The sequence below is a fragment of the Mercenaria mercenaria genome, chromosome 9 (genome assembly GCF_021730395.1).
Source record: "Mercenaria mercenaria strain notata chromosome 9, MADL_Memer_1, whole genome shotgun sequence".
NCBI classification, from domain to species: Eukaryota; Metazoa; Mollusca; class Bivalvia; order Venerida; family Veneridae; genus Mercenaria; species Mercenaria mercenaria.
Window position 1 is genome coordinate 57,145,423 of NC_069369.1, and position 20,531 is coordinate 57,165,953.

Genomic DNA, 20,531 nt, shown 5'->3' on the forward strand with positions numbered 1-20,531 from the left:
CTTCTTTCACTGTTCAGTTGACAGTAATTTAATTTACTGTGTGCAGAAAGTGGCTACCCATTCCCACTACCCTACGCCTAGTTCGGCATTATCGAAAACTGATAATACGCCCGTACGTGGGTGCATATGCCCAGCTACATGCCTGAACTTGAATTTGTGAACAAATTATTAGAAATCCATTAGCTTTAAACGTTTGATCAGATATGAACTTAAATAAGTCATGCATTCTAAAGGATGTTTTTGTATCAAGTGGGCAGTTGCTATAATAACCGATGATCAAGCATTAGGGGACTTTTCCGACAAAACCAGCAAAGAACGACACCGCATTAATTCCATACTTCTCTCTAAGAGTGGATACGAACAACAGCGGTTTCACCAGATTTCGGGATCTGGATTTTCTGCTTGCAGTTAACGCTAGAATGGTCCCAGACCACTTACATATACTTACCAGACTCCAGTCAGATGTCAGTTTCTACAGCGAGTTCTATTTACACACACGATTCTCATGAACCTTGTCATTGGTGAGAACACAAACTAAAGGTATGACATTGTAGCGTGTTACTGTATGATTCTTTTGCTGGCTGTAGATGCACATGGGAATATCCGGTTTGAGGGTAATTGTTTAGGCGGTAACGAGGCTCTTGACAATCACTGGTTGCACACTGGACCACAAGGTTCTCTCAGTAGATAGACATTCACTGGATTTATTTCAGTTAGCTGGGGAAAGACTTTTCCATACAGTGTTGCGTATAAATTAAACAAACATGAATTACTTCTGCAAGATTTGTTTAATCAAGTAATACATAAATTAAATGGAGCAATTGTCACTCGTTTCAATACTGCTACCAAATAAAATATATCGACAACAAAAACAAAGATCCACAACGTTTGTTAATGGGTTTTTGAAAACGACAATCCATGTAACAGATTTTAGATAACGAGGCCAATCTATATACTGTAAAACCTGACATATGGCACAATGTAACTCTTTCAAACTCAACTAGATAATTCATGATAAAAATCATCCAAAATCGATTTTTATTTTGTAATAGTTTATCCATTCGTTTTACTTCATGGGTGTATTTATTATGCTCGCATCCATACAAACATTGAAGAAGAGGTTCTTTCTGTAAGGTAGCAAATTCCATGTTTTGGACTTTTCACAAGACGACCGGAGACAGTCTTCTCTAGATTAAGCAGAAACCAATTAACAACAAAGTCCTCAAAAAGAAAAGGCATATAGAAATAATGTATTTGCATGTTTCCTTAGAATCCACAAACAATATCCTTCATTTACGACTCTGAAGTCCATATACAGCTAATAGTCGCATAGGCATCAAGGCTTCAATTAAGAGGACTTGCAAGTTGTAGATAAGACATCGTATGAAAGAAATTTCAACTAAATATAGCAGTTCCAGCCTACAGGAGGTGAAGCTGAACATTATTAGATGTATGCAGTTAGTTAGATATTTGATTGATCCCTGAAATTATTTAGATCACAATTTAAATCAATCAGGCGAGGCAGCCAGAAGATTTTTTTTTATAAGATATACATGTCACACCAGCTAAACGGTTTAACAAAAAAAACATTCAAGATATTTTGTTAATTAGTCTAAGACATAGTCACTTAAGTGAGAATAGTCAATGTATCAATTTTCTTTATCGTTGTCTAATATAATGAAAGAGGCGATTATTTTATTTTTATACCAAATGGCACCATTGAATTCAGAAATCAATCATGTAAACAATTAAAACATTTTGTTCCTTTATGTAAAGTATACAAAACGTACAATAATTTCAAAAAATACTTCTAGTGCACATTATTGTAAGTAATGCGTTGCAGATAATCAAAAGTGGGCAACAACACATTCGCCAATTTTATAAATTCTAGATTTGTATCTGAACTATTTTATGTAGAAGTTATTATATGAAAAGAATCAGAAGTCAACAGAAAAAGAATATCTCTTCATGTGATTTTAGTTATTCACATTCTTTCATATAGAACATGCAAGAACAATACCATGTTTATTTTATTTTAACTACAATCGATATTAACTGCATGCAGTCGGCAATGGCAATTAATATACAAACCGGGCAATTGGTTGACGTAGATGGCGCTGCTACTGCACTAATTTCTTTCGTCGCTGCCCAGCAACACGTTAGCCATATCAAATTTGCAGCCATCATGGAATATTTGATACTGGGAGTGCGTAAGCCACGGTTTACATTACAATTTTCTAAGCTTCAATGAAAATTATCATGTTATACAAGTTTTTATTTATGAATTTTATTTCATTGAGAGTTTAACAGTTTGATTATATCAAACGAAATAAAACGAAATAACGAAATAAAAACGAGGACAAACATCAAACAGGAATAGGCGTTTTCCAAAAATGTAGCCGCCCCAAAAACAAAGACCTACGTTACACTTTGTATAGACATATACACGAAAATACATTTCTCAAAACAGATAGTAGGTCATTGTCCACTATACAGATTTATGAAATACTACCAATTCAGTTCCTTCTTTATTTCATATAAACAATGAAATCTTGAGACCTCATTTTCAGTACTTTTGAGCATTTCAATGATATGAAAACCATATTTGGTCATTTAGTATGACATGTCTTCTTATAAAAAAACAGAAAAATATTGACAAGTTATGTAACATAATTATAAGAAAAAATAACCTGTTCTGAAAAAAACATCACCCTCTAAAAATGCTCCCATGACAATAGCCGTTTAGCAATTACGCGTTTACATGTAGACATTTTCTCAAAAGAATAAAACTAATACCTGGAAATTCACAATGAAAATGGTCTAGATCTTTTCTCAATACAATAAATTAAGCAATAAAACTAAGCCAAAAAATATAACTGCCACATCCTCATATGACTCATTTTACCAGATTTCATCAACAGCATGGAACTCCATTTTGGACTACGGACTGTAAATGTCAATTTACAATTGCTAACAGCTTATTCATTTTACCTTACAGTAATCTTACTCGGCATGCCAGAATACAAACCAATATCATGAAACAAAAAATTGTCTCCTATATTGTAACAAGAATTAAAAACATAATTGTCGAGCATATGAAAATTGCCATGAAACCCCAAAACAGAACATTTTCTATACGGTGGATCACTGACGATCTGTCAAGGGATGAGACAGTTTCCGTGCCGGACTGCGGTTGTGTATTCGGCTTTCTGTCGCTTTTCTTGTCCGCTGCAGTTTCTTCAGAAGAGTCTAGATTGACAGTTTGTCTTCTCTTTCGATAATTATAGTACCAGAAGTATAGTTTTACAACACAGGGGATGTCTGCCTCGTCCTTTGGATAAGATATGTTCACCAGCATAATTGACAAAGTTGTGATGACAAAGGCTATTGTCAGCTGACAATTTACATACAGTTGTAGGTATGATATATGTTTAGGTACCCTTGGCATGGATTCACTAATCAAATTAAGCAACACAACGAAGGTTAGGAGCAACGCCATACTGTAGCTTAAACGCTCACCACTAGCCACAGGTACCTTAAAACACAACACTGTCATGAACGACAAAAGAGCCACGGGTACGACAACATTTAGAGTGTAGAACAATGAGTGACGTGCCAGGGTTATATGTATATCAAGAAACGTAATGTATTCGTAGAGCGCTCTTGTCTTTACAACTGACCTTTTCAAACTCCATTCACTATTTTCGTCATATAACACTGTCGTTACTTTTTCACTTGAAGCTCTAATGTATAGTTCACTGTCTGAAACTGTTTTACTAATTGTTATAGTGCATGTTTGTGTATCAAATGGATATTTAGTAATGTCAATGTGACAACCCGTGCGAAGATGTCCACCTGTAAACCACGTGGCGTCTCCGTTACTCATCACTGCAATATTATTCGTATTTTCGCGATTTTCTGTCAACAAAAACATAGACTCTACAGAGTTACTTAGAACTAGCTCAGGTATCCACGCATCTTTTGGCGAAATGTTAATTCCAGTTATTCCACCAAAGTCAGATTTGTTCCAAACCAAAGTTTCATAGTTCCAATGACACGCAATGGCTATTGTTGATTCTAATTGTTGTTCTTTTTCATTCAATCCTTGAATAGCTTGAAGATGTACATCAATAAGTACTGCGATAGCACTGGACTGATTTATTAGAGGTCGTATCTTATCATCCATATTTCCCTCAAGATGTTTATGAAGTCTTTTGTTTTCCCAAAATGTATTATTTTGTCCATAAGCTGTCAAAAGCATCGCTACGATCACAATATATGCTGCTGCCATTTTGGTTAAAACTTTACTGAACTGTAAATTTTATTATACAAGAAAATAATGCCAGTAATTTCTGTCCTCTGCCTATTTTTGATGGGTTTTAGAAATATTTAAGAGGGTTGTCAATACCTTTTATGAATGTGACGGAAATGACGTAAAAGCGCAAATAATCAAATGCATAATATGGCTATTGATAATGCTGATAATACTGCGCTGGTGTAACGTAAAACAAATTAAAAATGCGGTCCAAAAATCAGTGTAAGCACGTAACTTGTGATGCTGAACTTCCTAATCAAATCCGTAATTCTTGAGTATCTTCCACCTAACTAAGAGGCTTGTACTGGTTCTTCCCAGGAAAGACGGCTCCGCGTGTATCAATGCTATACACTGGGCACGTTAAAGAATCAGACTGTCTATTCGCAAAGAGCTAGGCTAAGTTAACCGGGCACGCCTGTATCTAAATCTGTTCTTTCTATCTGTTCTGGGTGCTTTATCTCATTCTGTCCCTCTGGTCAGATCGCTCTGAGTATGTACTAGTAGAGGATGAATTCCGCGCCCTGTGTGGCTGCGTTTGCTATATGTAAAGCGTCTTTGAACGTGTTTATCATGAAAAGGGCGCTTTATTAATCTAGTATAATAATAATAATAACTACCTATACATTCAGCAACATTGTATAATATGATAAAGTCTGTATATACCCATTAAAATTCAAGATACTGAGGTATACAATCGTTTTGATTTTAGGTAAACATGATCTTGGGTTTACATAGCAGATACAGATGTTTGGGGCACCGTCTTCCTTAAAAGTAGAATTTACTTAAGGATGTAGTTTATCTTGTCACCAAATAGAATAATTGTAAAATAATTGTCCTTTAGACTATGGTGGCTGATTACTGCCATTACGTTATGGTGATCCAAAGAACGTCGCCCCACTGAATGTCGCCCTGCCGAACGTTCCCCTGCCTAATTCCCATAGTTTAACCACTTCTTGTGATATTGAAAGCGCATATCAAGCACATATCAAGCAAAATAGCAAGATTTAAACAACAGAACCATAACTGTATTTTTCATTGTTTAATGTTAAATGAGTTTTTGAAAGTCCATTATTTTTCAAAATTTTAAATAGTTTCATCGTGCAATTTGTCACGTTTACAGTAAATCATCGTTCACTTTGCATCTGAAAATAATCTCTTTGATCTCTTTGAGTAACTGCCGTTTTGCAAAAATCAATTAACTGCAACTGTCTATGCATTTTAACCGTCAGTCTTTCAGTCACAATGTCAAGTATCGATATTGTTTATTTTGTACCTAGTAATGAAAGTGAAGTATTTTAATGGCTTTTTAAAGTTCTGTATCAACTTCGGACAAGTACTGTAAATGGGTTTGTATCGTTCATGTAAACAAATTTTGAAAAGGTTTTTGTTCTCTATTTATGAGAAATGACAGGAATATTTCTGTTAGTTACCGACGGGTGTTGTGCAAACTTTTACACACCTGAAACAAAACTCAACTTTGCTATGAAACTGTTAACCATTATACTGGTGTTGCTTTTTATGAAATTATTTTATTAAAGCCTTTAATGTTATTTTTTTCTAGAAATTTAGAAAAGAACAATCCCTTAAGTCATCATATGCATTTAGGAAAACACTATTTATCTATAAAACCACTCCTGTATTCAGTAAATTTTACCCATTCATTATCACTAATTTGTAGTTTTAAAAATTAGAAGTTATAAATCCGTTTGAAAGAATTCAAAGAATGACACAAAAGGATTATTTGATACAAAGAATGACAATTATTGATGTTTTACAATAAAACTGTTGTAAAAGGTACTTATACTAATGTGAGTGACTTTGTATGCGTATTACAAGCAGGTAAACAGAAAAGTACTTGAAGAAGATGATACATATTGATACAAGTTCCTTCCTTAAGTTATGCAGGTATGAAAAACAAATGCTGTGGTCAGTTTTTAGTTCTATCTTATGTTTTGTATTCCCCCAAGGATAGGGATTTATCCATTATGAGGTCAGAACATCAGAATAGCTACATATTTTGTTCATTTACGGTAATTGTTCTAAATTCTGTATATTAGTACATTTATTTATATTTGTTATCATGGACACAGATAATGTCCTTTTATCCATAGACAGGTTTTCAATGCTATTCAATTATTGTACGCATATTGCCTCAAGCAAAGATTTGCATACAAAATTAGAGTATATTTTTGCATAACTTGATATATATGCACCTTGATAGAACATTATAAAACGTTTATAAAACGTTTCGACGATGTCACTGAAATAATTAAAAGTCTAATAAATCAGTTTTACAGGAGCTGAAAAAATAAACATCGTCATATTTTCCAAAAAGTTATATAATCATATTCGGTTTTAAATGTCAAAACTGAAAACAAATTGACACTATTACCCTGCTTAAACGTAAGAAAGATGCCATATATAAACTATTTCTTCAAACGCCTTGTTTAATAGTTGACTGATAACCTATCCCAAAAGGGGATATGGTAGGTTGACAAAAATGTCGCCCCTTTTTCGTTAGAGAAAGGGGCATCGATCCTGTGATGCGTGTATGTGGTCGCACGGTCACATCTTTTTACAACGGTGTCCCTTTTTAGTGTGGTGAGAAATGTTCAGTGGGAAGGACTCTAAGTGTGCTGGGGTTACAATTTCTCAGTGATCATTGCTCTTGAGTACTTTTCACAGAACATTGATCATCTAGTGGTGTTCACCGCACTGTGAGTACTACTTACTGGGTAGTGTTCACATTACCGTGTGTACTTCTCACTGAGTAGTGTTCACATTACCGTGAGTACTTCTCACTGAGTAGTGCTCACTGAGTAGTATTCACGATACTGTGAGTACTTCTCACTGAGTAGTGTTCACGGCACCGGGAGTACTGCTCAATGAGTAGTGTTCACGGTACCGTGAGTACTTCTCACTGAGTAGTGTTCACCGGAAGTACTGCTCACTGAGTAGTGTTCACATTGCCGTGAGTACTGCTCACTGAGTAGTATTCACGTTACCGTGAGTACTTCTCATTGAGTAGTGTTCACGGCACGGTGACTTCTGCCCACTGAGTGTTCACGGTATTCACATTCGAGAACAAGAACTGAAGTAAACTATGAATAAATTTCATGACAAATTGGTTTAATTTTCTTAAATTGTCACTCAAGTACTTAGGATATTACATAACTGACACAAATAATTATAATTCATTATAAATTCCAAAACACATGAAAGAAATGTAATCCTTTATTCCTATTTATGAAACAATTTCTTGGATATATTAAAAATGTAACAAAAACCACATATTTTTCCATTTTTATACAACTTTATTCTTTTCTATAAGTAGCTTATATCATATACATAAGAAAGAAACCAAAAAAAATCATGACTAAAATAGCTTCACAACCAGTTTGTTTCCATTGTGCCAATATAAATTTTGCTGTCTATGCCACTTCAAAGTAAATCTATTACATGTTTCTCTGTATTGGTGTTCTGATTAATTAATACCTGGGAAGGAATGTGTATAGGTAAAAAGTAGTAAAGTGACAGATATACAAACAAACACAATTACTTCCCTGTATCGTTTGGAAAAGAATTGGAACCTCTGTCTAACCCTTGCATAAAAATCAGGGGTGGCCTATAGGGTCTGAACACTTGGTTTTGCTGTATCTCCGTGATTAGTCCTGTTTGGTGCCATGCAACCTATACGGTTTATGCGCCGTAAAAGCCAAATTAAATTAAATCAATTTAGCTTTTCTATATAGTTTTTCTCAGTGCTGGCCAGTCCTTCTTTAGTTCCAGTCAGTTAACATAGAGAGTGTTACATTTGCCATTGCACTCTAGGCTCTGTTTTGGTTGACATCGATGGTGAAGCTCTGGTCAAGGTCACTCTGACCTTGAGACTGAAAACGTTAATGCCAGAGTAACTTTTATACAAGACAGGTTGGGTCAGGTAAGCAACGAAAGTCCTTCAGATACATTGATAACGCCGAATGTGAAAATATCGTTCTGGCGTTCTGGCGCGTTCCGGTAGAGCATGCGCAGTGTTGTCATGTTTCGGCAGAGTAACTCGGAGTTGCTCCCTTTAAGTGGAGACCGCCATTTGGGTTGTTCCTAATCCCCATATCGTACCCGTACCGTACATTCATATTCGGCAACTTTCGGTTTTCACGGAGTGTGGCGGAAACATACGACGAAAAATCTATTTTTAGACATATTTAAGGGGCTGTTGTTGTGGTCTTAGCCGATTTTATCATGTTTATGATATGTATATAATTTAATGTCATTTTGAAATTGTATCTTAAGGTTCATTATGTTTGCTGCTAATTGATGACCCAGTTTTCCGTCATATTTAAACATGTAGTTCACAAAGGGATTGGATATAACCACATGTTTTCTGATATTATTCTTTTCCATCAAAGCTAGAATGAATGCATTAAATAAAAAAGTATTTACTTATGATTAGAGTAAAAATATGGCTAAGATGTTTTAAGTATTTGACCGTATACATATTTAACACTAGATAAAAACTTCCACCGTTTATATTAGTATGTTTATTTTTTTCCCAAATTTGAATAACGTGAGTATTATAGCTGGATATATATGCTAAGTCGCTGTTATTTTCAACTTAAGCTTGAAACAAAACCGGGTGATATGAATGAAATGAAGTGTGAAGATAGGTGACGTTTCCAAACTTGTATGGATTCCGTGAAAAGATTCCGTGAAAAAGTGTATCTATCTATTTATGAAACAGTAGAAATGGGCTAAAGCAAAATACGAAAAATATGACAACACTGCTCATGCTCTACGGGAACGCGCCATGACGCCAGAACGATATTTTCACATTTGGCGTTGTTTCGTTCCGTCGTTGTGGCGGGGGCGCCAGAACGACAGAACGCCAAGACGACGTTTTATAGGGCGCCGTTTATAAGCGTCATTCTTTCGTTCTGTCGCGTTGCATTCTTCGTTATATCGTTTTGGCGGGGGCGCCAGAACGAGGGAACGAAACAACGCCAAAAGATGAAAACATCGTTCTTTCGTTATGGCAGGGGCGCCAGAACGACAGAACGAGACAACGCCAAAAGAGGAAAACGTCGTTCTTTCGTTATGGCGGGGGTGCCAGAACGACAGAACGACACTGGCAGAAATCAGCCACCATAGATGATAATACGCCCGTACGTGTGTGCATATGCTCATCTACACGCCTGAACTTGAACTTGAATTTGTGAATAAATTATTAGAAATCCATTAGCTTTAAACGTTTGATCAGATATGAACTTAAACAAGTTCTGCATTCTAAAGGATGTTTTTGTATCAAGTTGACAGTTGCTATAATAACCGATGATCAAGCACTAAGAGACTTTTCTGACAGAACCAGGAAAAAAGACACCGCATTAATTCCATAATTCTCTCTAAGAGTGGATACGAACAACAGCGGTTTCATCAGCTTTCGGGATCTGGATTTTCTGCTTCATGTGCTTGCATTTAACGCTAGAATGGTCCCAGATCTCTTACATGTACTTACTTTACGATATAACAGCTAGAACAAGTTCCAGTTAGATGTCAGTTTCTACAGCGAGTTCTATTTACTGACACGGTTCTCATGGAGCTTGTCATTGGTGAGAACACAAAATAAAGGTATGACATTGTAGCGTGTTACTGTATGATTCTTTAACTGGCTGTAGATGCACATGGTAATAATCGATTTGAGGGTAATTGTTTAGGCGGTAATGAGGCTCTTGACAATCACTGGATGCACACTGGACCACAAGGTTCTCTCAGTAGATAGACATTCACTGGATTTATTTCAATTAGCTGGGGAAAGACTTTTCCATACAGTGTTAGCTATAAATTAAACAAATATGAATTACTTCTGCAAGACTTGTTTAATCAAGTAATACATAAATTAAATGGAGCAATTGTCACTCGTTTCAATACTACTACCAAATAAAATATATCGACAACAAAAACAAAGGTACACAAAGTTTGTTAGTGGGTTTTTTAAAACGACAATCCATTTAACAGATTTTAGATAACGAGGCCAATCTATATACTGTAAACCTGACATATTGCACAATGTAACTCTTTCAAACTCAACTAGATAATTCATGATAAAAATCATCCAAAATCAGTTTTTTTATACTAGTTTATCCATTCGTTTTACTTCATTGGTGTATTTATTATGTTCGCATCCATACAAACATTGTAGTAGGGTTTTGAAGAAGAGGTTCTTTCTGTAAGGTTGCAAATTCCATGTTTTGGACTTTTCACAAGACGACCGGAGACAGTCTTCTCTAGATTAAACAGAACCAATTAACCACAAAGTCCTCAAAAAGAAAAGGCATATAGAAGTCATGTATGTACATGTTTCCTTAGAATTCACAAACAATATCCTTCATTTATGACTCTGAAGTCCATATACAGCTAATAGTCGAACCTGGATCCGCGAAAAGAATAGCCAATTTTCCAAAATGTTACCATTTTTGACCTGGTTCCGAAAAATGCGTCCAACATGTACAAAAGCTACCTTTATCAGCCTAACTGTCAACTGATTACTTATGTCAGTATTCTTTATCAAATTAGGCTTCTATTTTGACATTTACAGAACCTCAGGCCACTAATTCTGTTAAGATCAGCTGAATGCTTGTCAGAAGTTTATGAATTGTCCGTTCTAAACTAACTCACTTTAATCTACAAGATGGTATAGGTATCTTTATTTCTCACTATTTTTCTTACGGCGGTCCATACACCAACAAAATGCTACGCGTTATAATGTAAAAATAGGTAGACAGACGGCAGTGAGATCACTCCGCATCCAGTGAGTGATAAATATAGAAGCATTGGCATCAAGCTTCAATTAAGAAAACATAGGCTGAACGTCTATACAATAGGGCTTGCAAATTGTAGATAAGACAATGAAAGAAATTTCAACTAAATATAGCAGTTCCAGCCTACAGGAGGTGAAGCTGAACATTATTAGATGTATGCAGTTAGTTAAGAGATTTGATTGATCCCTGAAATTATTTAGATCACAATTTAAATCGATTAGGCGAGGTAGCCAGAAGATTTTTTATAAGATATATAGGTCACACCAGCTACTAATACACGGTTTAACAAAAAACATTCAAGATATTTTGTTAATTAGTCTAAGACATAGTCACTTATAAATATTAATAAGTGAGAATAGTCAATGTATCAAACTGCAGTCGACAATGTCAATTAATATACAAACTGGGCAATTCGTTGACGTAGATGGCGCTGCTACTGCACTAATTTATTTTCGTCGCTGCCCATCAACACGTTACGTTAACCATATCAAGTTTGCAGCCATCATAGTGTAATTGATACTGGGTGTGTGTAAGGGTTTACATTACACTTTCCTAAGCTTTAATGAAAAGCATCATGTTATACAAGCTTTATTTATGAATTTTATTTCATTGAGAATTTAACAGTTTGATTATATCATATCTAACGAAATAAAAAACGAGGACAAATATCTAACAAATATCTAACAGGAATAGGCATTTTCCAAAAATGTAGCCTCCCCAACAAAAATACATTTCTCGAAACAGACAGTAGGTCATTATCGACTACAAATTTATTAACCATATCGTTATGACATGTAAAGGTAAGGGTTCTTTACAGACTGTACATGTCAATTTACAATAGCTAATAACCATGCATGCCAGAATACAAACCAGTAACATAAAACAAAAATTGTCTCCTATATTGTAACAAGAATTAAAAACAAAATTGTCGAGAGTATGAAAATTGCCATGAAAACCCAAAACAGGACATTTTCTATTTGGTGGATCACTGACTGTCTGTCAAGGGATGGGACAGTTTCCGTGTCGGACTGCGGTTGTGTATTCGGCTTTCTGTCGCTTTTCTTGTCAGTTGCAATTTCTTCCGAAGAGTCTAGGTTGACAGCTTGTCTTCTCTTTCGATAATTGTAGTACCAGAAGTATAGTTTTACAACACAGGGGACGTCTGCCTCGTCCTTTTGATAAGATATGTTCACCAGCATAATTGACAAAGTTGTGATGACAAAGGCTATTGTCAGTTGACAACTTACGTACAGTTGTAGGTATGATATATGTTTAGGTACCCTTGGCATGGATTCACTAATCAAATTAAGCAACACAACGAATGTTAACAGCAACGCCATACTGTAGCTTAAACGTTCACCACTAGCCACAGGTACCTTAAAACACAACACTGTCATGAATGTCAAAAGAGCCACGGGTACAACAACATTTAGAGTGTAGAATAGTGAGTGACGTGCCAGGGTTATATGTATATCAAGAAACGAAATGTGTTCGTAAAGTGCTCTTGTCTTTACGACTGACCTTTTCAAAGTCCATTCACTGTTTTCATCATATAACACAGTTGTTACTTTTTCACTTGAAGCTCCAATGTATACTTCACTGTCTGGAAGCTGTTTTACTAATTGTTATAATGCATGTTTGTGTATCAAATGGGTATTTAGTAATGTCAATGTGACAACCCGTGCGAAGATGTCCACCTGTAAACCATGTGGCGTCTCCGTTACTCATCACTGCAATTTTATTCGTATTTTCGCGATTTTCTGTCAACAAAAACATAGACTCTACCGAGTTACTTAAAACTAGCTCAGGTATCCACGCATCTTTTGGCGAAATGTTAATTCCAGTTATTCCACCAAAGTCAGATTTGTTCCAAACCAAAGTTTCATAGTTCCAATGACACGCAATGGCTATTGTAGATTCTAATTGTTGTTCTTTTTCATTCAGTCCTTGAATAGCTTGAAGATGTACATCAATAAGTACTGCGATAGCACTGGACTGATTTATAAGAGGTCGTATCTTATCATCCATATTTCCCTCAAGATGTTTATAAAGTCTTTTGTTTTCCCAAAATGTATTATTTTGTCCATAAGTTGTCAAAAGCATCGCCACGAAGATCACAATATATGCTGCTGCCATTTTGTTTAAATCTTTTCTGAACTGTAAATTTTATTATACAAGAGCCAGTAATTTCTGTCCTCCGCCTATTTTTGATGTGTTTTTGAAATATTTAAGAGGGTTGTCAATACCTTTTATGAATGTGACGGAAATGACGTAAAAGCGCAAATAATCAAATGCATAATATGGCTATTGATAATGCTGATAATACTGCGCTGGTGTAACGTAAAACAAATTTAAAATGCGGTCCAAAAATCAGTGTAAGCACGCAACTTGTGATGTTGAACTTCTTTATCAAATCCGTAACTACCTAACTGAGATGTCTGTACTGATTCTTCCCAGGAAAGACGGCTTCGCGTGTATCGGTGCTATATACCGGGCACGTTAAAGAACCAGACTGTCTATTCGCAAAGATTAGGCTAAGTTAGCCGGACAGGCCTGTATCTAAATCTATTCTCTCTATCTGTTCTGTGGGCTTTATCTAACTCTGTCCCCCTGGCCAGATCGCTCTGAGTCTGTACTAGTAGAGGATGAATTTCTCGCCCTGTGTGGCTGTGTTTGCTATGTGTAAAGCGTCCGTCTTTGAACGCGTTTATCATGAAAAGGGCGCTATATTAATCTGGTATAATAATAATAACTAGTAACTATATATATATACCGGTACATTCAGCAACATTGTATAATATGATAAAGTCTGTATATACCCACTACAATCAAAATTACTGAGGTATACAATCGTTTTGATCTTAGGTAAACATGATCTTGGGTTTACATAGCAGATACAGATGTTTGGGGTACCGTCTTCCTTAAAAGTAGAATTTACTTAAGGATGTAGTTTATCTTGTCACCAAATAGAATAATTGTAAAATAATTGTCCTTTAGACTATGGTGGCTGATTACTGCCATTACGTTATGATGACCCAAAGAACGTCGCCCCACTGAATGTCGCCCGGCCTACTTCCCATAGTTTAACCACTTATTGAAAGCGCATATCAAGCACATATTAAGCACTATAGCAAGAGTTAAACAACAGGACCATTACTGTATTTTTCATTGTTTAATGTTAAATGAGTTTTTGAAAGTCCGTTATTTTGCAAAATTTTTAAATAGTTTCATTGTACAATTTGTCGAGTTTACAGTAAATCATCGTTCACTTTGCATCTGAAAATAATCTCTTTGTGTAATTGCCGTTAGTTGCAGAAATCAATTAATTGCAACTGTCTATGCATTTTAACCGTCAGTCTTTCAGTCACAATGTCAAGTATCGACATGGTTTATTTGAGCCGCGCCATGAGAAAACCAACATAGAGGCTTTGTGACCAGCATGGATCTAGACCAGCCTGCGCATCCGCGCAGTCTGTTCAGGATCCATGCTGTTCACTAACGGTTTCTCTAATTGCAGCAGGCTTTAAAAGCGAAAAACATGGATCCTGACCGGACTGCGCGGATGCTCAGGCTGGTCTGGATGCATGCTGGTCGCAAACCCACTACGTTGGTTTTCTCATGGCGCGGCTCATTTTGTTCCTAGTAATGAAAGTGAAGTATTTTAATGGCTTTTTAAAGTTCTGTATCAACTTCGGACAAGTACTGTAAATGGGTTTGTATCGTTCATGTAAACAAATTTTGAAAAGGTTTTTGTTCTCTATTTATGAGAAATGACAGGAATATTTCTGTTAGTTACCGACAAGTGTTGTGCAAACTTTTACACACCTGAAACAAAACTCAACTTTGCTATGAAACTGTTAACCATTATACTGGTGTTGCTTTTTATGAAATTATTTTATTAAAGTCTTTAATGTTATTTTAGGAAAACACTATTTATCTATAAAGCCACTTCTGTATTCAGTAAATTATGCAGTCCGCTATTTCTAGGGGTAACCCGGACCCAATTTTTAGCAAGGCATGTTATATACCGAAATGTTCGTAAATGTTTGTAGATTCTGAAAACGCCGGCATAAATTGGCATAATGGTGGCGAGCTGAGAAATCGAAGATGGCGTCCAAGATGGTCGCCATAAAATGAAAAAGGTGCTTTTTGTAAAAATTAAGGTTTTCTTCATTCCCTTTTGATGAAATAAACTGCTGGCATGCATTGTTTTGTATAATTATTGCAACACACCTTTCATGGATTGTAAAACATTTATTTAAATTGTTACAGTTAAAGGTACAAATATGTCAAATGGTCAAATTCCTGCTAAAAATACAAATTTTACCCATTCATTATCACTAATTTGTAACAAAAGGATTATTTGATACAAAGAATGACAATTATTGATGTTTTACAGCAAAACTGTTGTAAAAGGTACTTATACTTATGTGAGTGACTTTGTATGCGTATTACAAGCGGGTAAACAGAAAAGTACTTGAAGAAGATGTAAGTTATGCAGGTATGAAAAACAAATGCTGTGGTCAGTTTTTAGTTCTATTTTATGTTTTGTATTCCCCCAAGGATAGGGATTTTTTTTTTATCCATTATGAGGTCAGAACATCAGAATAGCTACATATTTGGTTCATGTACGGTAATTGTTCTAAATTCTGTATATTAGTACATTTATTTATATTTGTTATCATAGACACGGATAATGTCGTATTATCCATAGACACGTTTTCAATGCTGTTCAATTATTGTACGCATATTGCCTCAAGCAAAGATTTGCATACAAAATTAGAGTATATTTTTGCATAACTTGATATATATGCACCTTGATAGAACATTATAAAACGTTTATAAAACGTTTCGACGATGTCACTGAAATAATTAAAAGTCTAATGAATCGGTTTTACAGGAGCTGAAAAAAATAAACATGGTCATATTTTCCAAAAAATTATATAATCATATTCGGTTTTAAATGTCAAAACTGAAAACAAATTGACACTATTACTCTGCTTAAACGTAAGAAAGATGCCATATATAAACTATTTCTTCAAACCCCTTGTTTAATAGTTGACTGATAACCTATCCCAAAAGGGGATATGGTAGGTTGACAAAAATGTCGCCCCTTTTTCGTTAGAGAAAGGGGCATCGATCCTGTGATGCGTGTTTGTGGTCGCACGGTCACCTTTTTTTTACAACGGTGTCCCTTTTTAGTGTGGTGAGAAATGTTCAGTGGGTAGGACTCTAAGTGTGCTGGGGTTACAATTTCTCAGTGATCATTGCTAATGATCAGTGTCGAGTGATCACAGCTCTGAGTACTTTTCACAGAACATTGATCATCTAGTAGTGTTCACGGCACTGTGAGTACAACTTACTGGGTAGTGTTCACGGTACTTTACTGTGAGTATTGCTCACTGGGTAGTGTTCACGGCACCGTGAGTACTGCTCACTGAGTAGTGTTCATGGCACTGTAAGTACTGCTCACAGAGTAGTATTCACGGAACTGTGAGTACTGCTCACCAAGAAGTGTTCACGGCGCCGTGAGTACTGCTCACTGAGTAGTGTTCACGGCGCTGTGAGTACTGCTAACTGAGTAGTGTTCACAGCGCCGTGAGTACTGCTCACTAAGTAGTGTTCACATTACCGTGAGTACTGCTCACTGAGTAGTGTTCACGGTACCGTGAGTACTGCTCACTGAGTAGTGTTCACATTTCCGTGAGTACTGCTCACTGAGTAGTATTCACGGTACCGTGAGTACTGCTCACTGAGTAGTGTTCACGGTACCGTGAGTACTGCTCACTGAGTAGTGTTCACATTACCGTGAGTACTGCTCACTGAGTAGTATTCACGGTACCGTGAGTACTGCTCACTGAGTAGTGTTCACGGCACGGTGAGTACTGCTCACTGAGTAGTGTTCACGGCACGGTGAGTACTGCTCACTTAGTAGTGTTCACATTACCGTGAGTACTGCTCACTGAGTAGTGTTCACGGTACTGTGAGTACTGCTCATTGAGTAGTGTTCACGTTACCGTGAGTACTGCTCACTGAGTAGTATTCATGGTACTGTGATTACTGGTCACTGAGTAGTGTTCAAATTACCGTGAGTACTGCTCACGGAGTAGTATGCAGGGTACTGTGAATACTGCTCACTGAATAGTGTTCACGGTACTGTGAGTACTGCTTGATGAGTAGCATTCACGGTACTCTGAGTACTGTTCACCAAAAATGAACTTATGGTCATGTTTTTGCATAAATACTTTTGAAATCTGAAAATTGTCCTGAAATCATGTGTTAAACATATACTTTTATCTATCCGATATTCAAGTTTTATGATTATTTGAATTTTTTACCTTTAATCTGCGTACTAATTTTAGGCAATTTATATTAAAAAGATACCCATAAAATCTGACATATCGTAGTAAAATATTAAACAGAAAATAATTAAAATTTATATGAAAATGTAGACATGATGGTGTGTTTAAACATTGTAGTTATCATTACTTTTGTGGTGGCCATCTTGGATTTCTCAGATCGCCACCATTTATGCCAATTTATGCCGGTGTAATGAAGTATTTCGACCCCCATAGAATAACGACCCCCGGTCATTATTCTATAGAAAATGTGACTCCTTTCCTGTAAAATATTGACTCCCCTTATAAAAAACTGACTCCCTTTGAAAACTCTATAAAATAACGACCCCCGGTCATTATTCTATAGAAAAACTGACCCCTCCAAGTAAAATACTGACTTCCTAAAGATGACCCCGGTTATTATTCTATAGAAAAAGTGACTCCTTCCATGTAAAATACTCACTGCCGAAATTACTACATTCGAACTCTCATACAATATCGATTCCCGGACATTATTCTATTTAAAAAAGTTACTCTTTCCGTGTAAAACACCGGCTTCTAAAAGACTTTCGACGATAATATCTATTAAAAAGTGATCCCCACCAAACCTAACGGACAATTTTACTAGATCTACAACTCTAATACCCTCCATTGCCAATAGTTAACATTTTGATTGTACTACTACTACTGGTGCCGCTACTTCTATTGCTATTACTACATGTACGTCTTCTTCTTCTTCTACTATTACTACTACTACTTCTACTTCTTCTACTACTACTACTACTACTTTCTATTGTTGCCGCTACCGTACTTTACTGCCACTGCTAAGTATTGCGACTTCTATTAATACTAAGTTCTATGCTAGCAGTTTCTTGTGCAGTTTTCTTCTGAAGAATTACTTCATACCGAAGTTTGCAGGGATTATTGACACTGGTGTGTTTTGTGAACGTATTGTGAATTGTTATTTTCCTGAAAAAAAATGTTTACACCAAGATACAGCGTCTAGAAATAGAATCCTTTTTCCCGTTGCGGAATGCTCTGATTTCTGTGTCAAGTGATTGTATTTGAGGCTAATGGTCAAACGGAAGGACGGACAAGGTCAAATCTATATGCCCCCCCTCCCCGAGTGGGGGCATTAAATGCAGCAATTAGGCCTTAGATACATGAGTTATCATTAAATTTGACCAAATGACCGGGGGTCGTTTTTTTATGGGAGTCAATATTCTTCGTGAGATTCAGTTTACTTCACGTGGGGGAGTCATAGTACTATGATCTGGAGGTCATAATACTATGACCGAGGGGGGGGGGGTCACTTTTTCTATAGAATAATGACCGGGGGGTCATTCTACGGGGGTCGAAATACTTCATTACACCGGCAGCCTGATAAACTTCAGACCTTTACAAACATTTTGGTATATAACTTGCTTGTTAAAATTGGGTCCGGGTTCAACTTTTTGAATGGCTTAATTGTCGCCCTACCATACCGATATATTCCCATTAAGCAAATGTAACAAATAATCATTTGTCGAACAGATATAGTCATCGTACATAAAATTTTTAATTCTGAAAAACAATTTAAAAACTACAGTTGAGTGCTTATGCATAACATTTAAGACCAAGTATAATACTAGTCTTGATCTGAACCTTTTAAATCATGTTGTTCAAGCTTTTCTGAAACTTATTTAATTTCCATGTATCCCCACTTCCAGATAGTCCTACCTATCAAGTCACTGATAATTATATTTAATCCCAAATTATAACTGGATTATTTCTGGAAGTACATATGTGTCAAGAAAACAGTTGCCAATTACATGCATATTGTATGACATCAGAAAATGTTTAAATTCCACTAAAATAAATTCTGATCCACTATTTATTCTACCCTCATATAAGATATAGCGCAATATCGGCCTGCCTAATAAACTTTGCTTTATCTAGTCAGTGTCAAGATATCACTTTTGCAGGAACTTTTGAAATCACTTATTTTATCAAAATTTTGCATTTAAATCATCACCATTGTATTGGAAATGTCTGAACTTGGAAAATGAGTGGTCAAATCAAAGGTTTTTATCCTGAAACAAAAAAGTTATTGCTATTTTTCACTTTTACAGCACTTCAGCTGGAAATTTTGAAACCAACTTTTTTCTGAATTTTTCATTGAAACTGTTATCATTTTATTCGAAATGTTCTAACTAAGAAAATAAGTGGTAAAATCAAAAGTTTTTATCCAGAAACAAAAAAGTTATTGCATTTTTTCAATTTTCCACAAACTGAATTACACTAGCAAACGTCATATTATATGACGTCAAGTCTGCACGCTGTTGCTCTTTCCAACGACTTTTTCCTAATTTTCTGAACAGGTAGGATAAATAGAATATTAGATTACTGTCTGAATAAATTTAAATTTATTAGGCTCGTCTACGAAAAAATATAAGGCTCGGCAGAGCCTCGCCTAATATATTTTCTTCGACTCGCCTAACAAATTTAAATTTATCAGACAGTAACCTAATATTCTCTATATAAGCTGCAATTTAGATATAATATTTGTACCATATCACACATCATATATATAAAGAACAAAGAAAAAAAGCCCTTCAATACTTACCTCGAAAATTTACTTTACAATGAAATAACTAGTGCTATAGGTTTGAGAGATATTGCACTTTACGGAAATTCCTAGATTTTTTTCTATGGATATTTTTTAGTTTTACACATATTTACTTCAATATATATGCTCTCATTTTCAGCAATCATAAGTGTATCTCACAATGCCCATGTGTATGTTATGGACAGGGTAAGTGCATGACCTGCTTATAAGGTAAAGGTAAAGGTCTTGTTTATTATAGTGTCACCCCTATTGAAAGGGCCAGCCAACTTGGCTTATGAGACACCTTTATTGTGCGTACCAATTACTTCCAAACTCCTACCACTATGCCAGGCGTCAGGCGGATATTAGTCGGTAGCCATTCATTTAACTAGCTCGCGGCTCACGAACCGGCCTTTTCGGAACGAGTCCCATGACAAACATCCCCCGGACGAACGCTCCATATAAGGCTCGAACCT

General features: G+C 35.9%; 1 protein-coding gene across 1 annotated transcript; it reads right to left on the bottom strand.

Moving 5' to 3' along the window:
• Positions 1-3,055: 3,055 nt before the first annotated feature.
• On the bottom strand, positions 3,056-4,291 carry LOC123546210 (acetylcholine receptor subunit epsilon-like). Its single transcript, XM_045332404.2, has one exon. It carries the CDS (start codon positions 4,289-4,291, stop codon positions 3,056-3,058), a length of 1,236 nt encoding a protein of 411 aa, XP_045188339.2.
• Positions 4,292-20,531: the final 16,240 nt, after the last annotated feature.

Excerpts from the sequence above, each read along its gene's own strand:
- LOC123546210 (XM_045332404.2), bottom strand. The coding sequence starts at position 4,291 with ATGGCAGCAGCATATATTGTGATCGTAGCGATGCTTTTGACAGCTTAT.